At 41.8% G+C, this 7,967-nt stretch overlaps 1 protein-coding gene across 3 annotated transcripts; it reads right to left on the reverse strand.

Moving 5' to 3' along the window:
• Nucleotides 1-297: 297 nt before the first annotated feature.
• Nucleotides 298-7,231, reverse strand: arpc1b (actin related protein 2/3 complex, subunit 1B). Of its 3 annotated transcripts, none has more exons than XM_026171567.2 (10): nucleotides 7,092-7,231; nucleotides 4,623-4,756; nucleotides 3,756-3,860; nucleotides 2,287-2,509; nucleotides 2,085-2,192; nucleotides 1,681-1,917; nucleotides 1,514-1,589; nucleotides 1,074-1,273; nucleotides 798-888; nucleotides 298-712 (listed from the first exon to the last, which is right to left on the reverse strand). In XM_026171567.2, the coding sequence occupies exons 2-10, from the start codon at nucleotides 4,684-4,686 to the stop codon at nucleotides 674-676; spliced, it is 1,143 nt and encodes a 380-aa protein (XP_026027352.1). In that variant the 5' UTR covers nucleotides 4,687-4,756; nucleotides 7,092-7,231; the 3' UTR covers nucleotides 298-673. The 3 variants fall into 3 exon arrangements, with proteins under 3 accessions (XP_026027352.1, XP_026027351.1, XP_080159219.1); XM_026171566.2 differs by lacking the exon at nucleotides 7,092-7,231 and adding an exon at nucleotides 5,263-5,538; XM_080303093.1 differs by lacking the exons at nucleotides 3,756-3,860; nucleotides 7,092-7,231 and adding an exon at nucleotides 5,263-5,457.
• Nucleotides 7,232-7,967: the final 736 nt, after the last annotated feature.

Consider the following 7,967-nt stretch of genomic DNA (forward strand, 5'->3'; position numbering starts at 1 on the left):
GTTATCTAACCAGTACGTTTTAGGATGTAAATTTTATAAAAATGGAATAATATATTACATTACAACATTGTTTTTATACAAAATATTAGCTTTTCCCCAGGTTAGAAAAAAATAATCTCATCTGCGTCACACGAGACAGCAACTTTTCTCAGTTAAAACTGTAAGTGTTCGAACTTTGAACTTAAGTTGTCCATCTGTACAGACAAATAAACAATGAGCTGAAAGGTTCAAAGTCCTTAATCCAGATTTAAACAGACGTAAACACACACACACACACACGAACCAGATTCTACTGAGCACTTTAACAGTAATCTTTTATTAAATGCATATTATGACCAGCATAAGCGTTTAACAATTATTGCAGCATTTCATTCTGATTAATAGAAAATGCCTGCTTTAAGCAGTCAGCTCAGGCTGAGCTCTAATCTAAGTCATTAAGTACCGTTTGCAGACATGTGGTCAGTCCCTCTGTATACAGCACTGAATGTAACAAGCTCAGCATAAAGCTTCAGAGAGATCGCAAACACTGTTTGAACTGAAGTCTGCTCGTTGAACCTGCATATATAAAAAATATACCTGATTAAAATAAGGCCAAGAAGCTTTGGGTAATAAGGCAGCAGTTTTTCTCCATAACTCCGGGAGCAACTTTGGTCGGAGAAATGTAAACTTCAGTTTAGACTATCTTCAAGTCCTTCATGGCAGACTCCAGAGACTGAAAAGAAATTGACAGACATGTGAAATCACTGTGGTAGTCAATACCTGGCAATCCTGCATGTCTGTGTCTGTCTGTGTGTTACCTTGACATCCCAAATGCCCATTCCTCCATCCATACCAGTGGTGCAGAATTTGGTGCACTGGTTTCTTCCTCCTTCCAGCACAGAGATTTGGCTGAAATATTGTTTGAGACGTGAGAAAGCCAAGTAGTAACATATCATTTGTTTTAGGGTTTTCATAGCTATATTTAAAAAAAATATCACTTTAACCAAATCCCCTCTCATACCCAACCACACATCACCACTCGCTTTTTGGGGGTTTTAATTTTCATGGATACGAAGCATTTGTTTTCTCCTGACCTGATGCTGTTCTTGTGGAGAGTGTTCAGGTCCTTGTCGGTGTTCTGGGTCTCCGAGGCTCGACGGTCCAGGTTCTGAAAACGCTCCCTGGCGCTGATGCCCTTTTGGGCCGCCTGCTTAGGAACATCCAGTTTGCCACCAAATGTCAAGCTGCCTTTGGCACCGTCATACACAAACAGCACCGGGTAACAATCATGGCCCTAGAGGAAAAGACATACAAAAGGAGATATTACAATATCAGGTTGGAAATATGAGAGACTAGACTCTTGTTTGTTATTCTGGATGCTAGAATAGATACAGCCAGAAAGCGCTATTTATTCATTTATTTACATTATTTATATGGAGACACTGGGCCAGAAAAGTTTGGGATATAAAATTATAAAATTACTTTAAATTAAATTAAAGGAACTGTTGTGTGTGCTGAATAAATGAATACTCACAGCTGCTACCAAGCTGTTCTCAGTAATGAAGGTGACACACAGCAGAGGAAGTGTCTCCGAGCTGAGACTGGTCAACCTGTGGAAGTTGTAGCAAAAAGTCAGAGTGGAGCACACAAAGCAATGTAAACACACAACACGCCCAGCTACACTGCTCTGCCTTCACTTACGTGCCGTTCTTGCCGCCCTCGGACACACAAAGAGTTGAGTCATGGGAGGTCCAGGCCAGGCGGTTGCCAGAGTGCGAGAAGCACACGCTGTGCACCCAGCCGCCGCTTGCTCCTGAAGTCTGAGCTGCTGCTGGAGACCCTCCGGACTCAAAGAGCAACTCCCCAAAGGGCATCTTGCTACCCCAGGGAGTGGGCCCAGGCTTCTCCTCCACCTCCTTTATGTAGGCTGAAAACACTCTGTGAGAGTGAGGGTGGAGATATATTGTTATTTTGAAACCCACATGCCATATATCATGGACTGTATGAGGACTTTCCTTTTTTATATATCTAGGAGTAGCATCAGTGTTGGGCTGTACACGAAGTAATTTTAATAAAGCTGAAAGCTAAGCCTGTCTGTGACATACCTGCATTTGAAATCGCAGGATCCAGCAGCCAGAAGGGCGTTGTTGGGGTGCCAGTCCAAACTCAGGATTGTAGAGCGGATCGGCTTCTTAATGTGCTTACACACCCACCTGCAGATAACAAGAGATGGTTGCTAAACTCTCTCCAAGGGCGCTTCTTAGTATTCAAATAAAGCTTTCTGCATATATTAGTGAATTCGCTCACCAGTCGTTTTCCTGCTCAAAATAGCAGACGGAGATGAGACGAGAGCCGCTGCCAACAGCAAATTTGTTCTCTTTAGGTGACCATTTCACACAGCGAGCGGCACGGTTGATCCTGAGGATGACCAGGGTGGGCTTCCACGTTCCCTCTTTCAGGGTCCACACGTAGGCGTTACGGTCCGCTCCACAGGTAACTATGCGGTTACTTTCCGGAGCCCAATCGATACCTGCGAGATTTTTTTTTAAAAACTCTCAGGAACACATTTCCACTCACTTCTCTATATTACATCAAATAGGCAGAAAAGGAAGAAGAGCTATGCTATTATCAACGTCTCAAATGCATCCAAAATAAATAATTGACTAAAAATCTATAGAGTCTTTTTTCTTTATCTTCAAAGAGATAAAAGTAACTGTGCAGTGACTGGGATCTACTTTGATGTCTTTATACTTACTGGCAATCTACATAGCCAGCAGCTGATTAGAGTAGCTTAAGACAATGACAGGAAATTGTGAAACCAGTGAAGTCTCAGTAGGAGCCTACACTACAACAAAAGTATTGAGCCGCACCTTTCATATAACTCACTTACTTAGTTTGTGTTAAAGCTTAAAGTAATCCATTATTATGGGCATGGGCACTTTGATAGGGGCAGGTGTTAGCTGGTAGCTATGTGCTAGCTGTCACCTCTGCTAATCTAAGTCGCCCCTGGTGGAGTGTGAAGGTACTGCAGGTGGGCTGCAGTTACACCAGAAATTCACGTAAAAATTACTCACAAGTATGTACATTTATATATATTTATCTGCTCTTGTTTTGAAGTTTGTGTCCCAGTAGCAGGTGGGTCACACATTAGCCTAAATGCTTTCTATATGACTGGGTAGCATTAGCGATTTATAGACAACAGCCTGTGTTCTTTGTGTTTTTTGAATAAAATTTTCAAGGAAGTACATCACTTCCTCTTGTATTTTGATTAGACTAAAGATTAAAGATTGTGGTATTTCCTGGTTTTTAAGGAGGCCGCAGCACTCTTGACTTTGGGAATGGCTGATCTGATGCTTGACATTAAGCAATATGAGCATTAATAATCACATAGAGGTGGGGAAATGTTCCTACAGCTTGATTTATTTTGTACCACTGGATAAGGCAACCACAGATTTAGCAATACTGGAAAACTGGATGGCCATTTCCTTGATATCGATTTAGGCAGATCCCAAAAAATGATGGAAACTTGTGCTCGATGTCACAGAAAAACCTAAAGTATTCTACAAAATCTTGTATTTTCACTTTCAGAATTGGTGAACTTGAGTAGTGGCTCTGAGGTTTAGGGGTTAATACGTTCGTCTTACATGCAAACCAAACTTCAGTTTGTCTCAAGCCAGTGCTGCTTCCAAGACCAAACAAACATGCGGATCCGACCCTTTGGGAAACAAGGCAATGTCAGAAAGTCCCTAACTAGTTTTAGTGTTGCTGTGTCTCACCTGTCACCTGCCCATTGTGTTCCTTTAGCTCATGGATTTTGGTCCACTTGGTCCCATCTTTCTTATAGATGTGGACCTCGTGGTTGTTGGGACACAGGGCAATCTCTGTGGCGGAAACAAAGAAGTTTGTGTTTCAAACCATATCAGCACAGATGGTCAACCGTACGAACACAATATTCATCATGGACAAAGTACAGCGTGACTGACACGAGAAGCTTTACAGCGGGCTGCTCAGTGGGGAGTAACACAGAAGAGCTGAGTGGGCACATGAGAAGAGAGAAAAAAAACAAAAAAACACTGTATGTATGAGCCTGGAGGCAGCACACAGACACACAGCATCTTTAAATAGAAGGCGCACAAGACCTGCGATCTTTGTTTTTTGTAACGTTGTAGCAAAGGCTGCATGTTTTAGTCAGCAGATGAGTCAGTGAAGCAGTGTTTGTCCTAGAACAGCAGTGTGGCTTACTTCGGTGTGCTTTTTTTTTTTTCACAGAATGACTAAACTGTTCATTTTGCAAACCTGAGTGAAACTCGAACAGCCTGGTTAAAGCGTCTCTTACATCCGCTTTGCCCAGAAACCAAAGTACTGTTGAAAAACATCCATATAAGGCTCTGGTTTCCTCCAGCTAACGGAGAGTAAGAACCACTCAGAGAGGCCTACAGACGCCGCCGCCACTGTTACAGGAAACAGGAAATACCTTCTCCCACCTGGGAGCCAGTCGCAAACCTTGGGCTATTACACCATCTGTCACAGACTGTAGTCAGAGCAATATGCACCCATGATGTTGTGCTCAGCTCAAAGATGAGACCACTGGAAGTCACTGAAGAGCAAAAGAGTGACCAATCAGAGAGGGTGGGCAGACTTACGGGATCGATCTTTGTTCCAGGCATGGCAGCTAATTGGTTCCAGCAGGAAGCTGTGGTACGCCATGACCAATCAGATGTTAGAAGGAGATCAGGAAGTAGTAGGAGAGGAACCAGAGGCTGGTGGGCTGTCAAGTCTTTAAAAAAAAAACCAGAAGTTGCATTTCATGTTGAAAGCAGGAAGTGTTGAAGTACACGAAGAAATGTAAAAGTCTTTTTATTGAATGAAACCGTGAAATGATCCAAAGTGTTTGATACGTAATGAACTGACTTAAACTCCGTTTGTGGGTGAAACACGCTAAACTTATCTCACTCAGAGCGTGTTAATGAAATCCAGACTTTCAGAGGAATGACAGAAACTATGCAGGTCCAAGGTAACGGACATCCCCACAAAAAAAGAGAAAAAGACACTCAACCATTGGAGGAAGAAACCAGGGGAAAAAAAATCAAATTTCTTTCATTTCTATCAGATACTTTACAAACACTAAAACACAAATGTGTGGGAAGCACGATTGCCTGTAGCACGCTTTGGATATTTCTTTGCAGAAAATGCATTATACTCAAATATGTGTGTGTGTGTGGGTGTGTGAGTGAGTGCCTAAGCACACTCAGTCAACTGTTAAATATTTTCTAGGCTACTTACCCCCGAGGGCAGGACAGAGATGAATGGGTGAGCTGAAGAGATGGGAGAGAGTTTTAAAAAAAAGAGCAGAGAAAGCAGAGGAAAGTAGCGGATCAAATAAAGTGGAGGGTGTTCAGCTCGCGGACTCTGGCCAGTCAACGCGAACGCCAACGACAGAGTGAGTGCAGGAAGAGAGAGAAGCTGAACTGAAGAGAGAGAGGGGAGGAGAGGTCAGAGGGGGAAGTGGAGGAGGGTACAGTGAAGCTCAGAGAGGGGAGACAGGCAGGAAGTTTCTGCAGGTTTTTCAGTTCTGAGGGTGGAAATAAAGAAATCATGGGCGTGGCGTGAGAAATGTGAGAGAAGGGGGACCAAAACTGCACTTTTTCTTTAATTGAACTTTAACATTATTAAACAGGAACAGAAAAAAAGTGTTAAAAGTAGTAAAAGAGGGAGGGGCATAAACACAATACAAAGTTATGCACAAAGGAGGAGGCTGAATCTGAGGGGGGAAGCAAAAAAAAAAAATGAAAAGAAAAGCATGAAAGACACGGAAAAGAAGGGGGAGGGGCGTACGGGGCTGTCTGCATAAAGAAAAAGGAGGAAGTGAAAGAAGAGGGAGGAATCTGCAGGGAGGAGAGGGTGGCATCAGGAGGAGAAAGGGGTTGGCTCTACACTGGATTTGCTATTATTTGTCTACCAGTTACATTATGTGTCCTGTTCTTCATTTATCTTCTTGTTATGATTGCACGCCAACTAGTTTTACCCCGTTGCATCACTGCAGTGCAACCTCAAACATTTAGCTATGAAAACAAGTTAATTTGCTTTTTATTGCACAATCACTTGCAAACAGTGTGTGTGGAAACCACTGGAGCTCTTGTTGTTGCGTTTATAGATCTGAAATCTTTTTTTACTGTAAGTCCAGTCAATGTTTCTTTGAACACTGACTGGACTACTACTTCGTCTATTCATTAGACTTTAACTGCTATGTCAAAGCATTTCTTTCAAGCTTTTAAAGAAGCACGTTGCCTTAATCACTTTTTTCTTGGCAGCAGCAGATTTTCCTTACTCCTCATAATTTCCATTTGGGATTAAAAGTTAAAGCATAAAACTGGCAGTCAGTGAGAGCCTTGAAGCTAAGGTTAAGACTGAGTTTCATGCCGTGCTGCTTACTTGTTTTATACGGGTGAGCTGCTCTGTTCACAGGTACTTTTGTTTCCAATTTGGAGTTAATGAACTTCAAATGGGCCTAAATCTCACACACACTCATAAGACACTTCATTTAATTTCCCAACCTTTATTGGGAGACAGTGTATTATTTTTCTTTTTAATTTTGGGACTTTAATGACTTCAAATACTGCCAAAATACTGTCAACTCGTTTAACAAATTGCTTGTACAATTACAGTTAGACTGATTATGTGTGAGTATGTGTGGAAAGTAAAAAGGATATTTTAAAGATCCACAGTGGTAGTAGTTTCACCTAACGAGTGAAACACCCATTAACATGATCTTGGAAGGAGACACAAATTCCTTGTTAACACCAAGCACATCATATTTGGCACAGACCTCTATATTATCAGTGTGACTCACATGATAATATAGAGAATGGTTTACAATTTAAATTGTCAGAAGGCTCAAATATGTCCATTTTCTGGAAATTATTTCATGGTTGAGACTTTCAAGGGTTTCAAAAAAACAAAACGTGTTGACCCCTTGCGAATGAGGAAGCAGGTGAAGCCTTCTTTAACCTCCTAAGACCTGAACTCTTTCATGGCATGCATTTTTAATTTCTCTTTGCTATTTGGACTGATTGGGACCTGATAAATATAAAAACAAAGAATTATCTTTTTACCTGATTTAACTCTAGAAGGTCCTGATATCCACATGTGACGACATTAGTTTTAAATTTCAATAGAAGAGTGGGAGTATAATGTCCTCGTAAGCAATGTTCCCTCTAAGCTGCGCGCGTGCGCAATTGCGCACTGCTGGCACGGTCTCTGCGCAGAAAAATCTGCGTTGCGCACAAAAAAAAATCTAGCCTGAATTGAAATTAAAATTAAAACTTTAACAATTCTGTTTTGCAGTGTTAGTCAGTGAGTGACTGGCTGCTCCAGTATGGGATTAGAACGATGCCACCTTATCCCATAGTCCAGCCAATAATGCGATTCACATTCGTATATACGCAGCTAATCAACCTCGTTGACAGGCTATGACAGCGTCCATCGCCGACACCGGTGTTTTAGCTAGCAAAGCGGCGTGGCTGACGTGGAGTGAAGCCACGTTAATGACAACGTGTACAACCATTGGAGATGTGAGCAGGACAGAAAAGTGTGGACTATATACCAGTTTTTAAATTGTGTTGATAGGCCACGAAAACCAGAGTTATGATAAAAAATATTTGCAATGTTTGGTTCTTTCCTGAATACTATGGTTGTTTATATTTACTGCGGGAAGAAACGGTAAAAACGGCGTTTTAGAAGGAAAACGCTGGAAAGCACTCTCCACCTGTGAGCAAAAACAATACCAAACCCCCCACCCTTTCCTATTGGTGGAAAAATGTACCATGTCGACCAATCAGAACATGGCATTTGTTGTTTAGGGAGGGGGGAAGTTTCAGGAGTGACAAAAAATTTTTTTTTTAGGAGTGACGGTGGTGTTTTGAGATGTGAGAGATTTGCCACGTTTAGCGCAAATCTTGTGTCGTTAGTGTGTCGTGTAGTCAATAGTT

The sequence above is a fragment of the Astatotilapia calliptera genome, chromosome 6 (genome assembly GCF_964374335.1).
Source record: "Astatotilapia calliptera chromosome 6, fAstCal68.1, whole genome shotgun sequence".
Classification (NCBI taxonomy): Eukaryota; Metazoa; Chordata; class Actinopteri; order Cichliformes; family Cichlidae; genus Astatotilapia; species Astatotilapia calliptera.

What these genes read in the sequence shown, in the direction of transcription:
- arpc1b (XM_026171567.2), bottom strand. Translation starts at nt 4,686, where the DNA reads ATGGCGTACCACAGCTTCCTGCTGGAACCAATTAGCTGCCATGCCTGG. An exon ending in CTGGAACAAAGATCGATCCC is followed by an intron (nt 3,861 to 4,622) that starts GTAAGTCTGCCC and finishes TTTCCGCCACAG; the next exon opens with AGATTGCCCTGTGTCCCAAC. An exon ending in GAGGGCGGCAAGAACGGCAC is followed by an intron (nt 1,590 to 1,680) that starts GTAAGTGAAGGC and finishes CAACTTCCACAG; the next exon opens with GTTGACCAGTCTCAGCTCGG.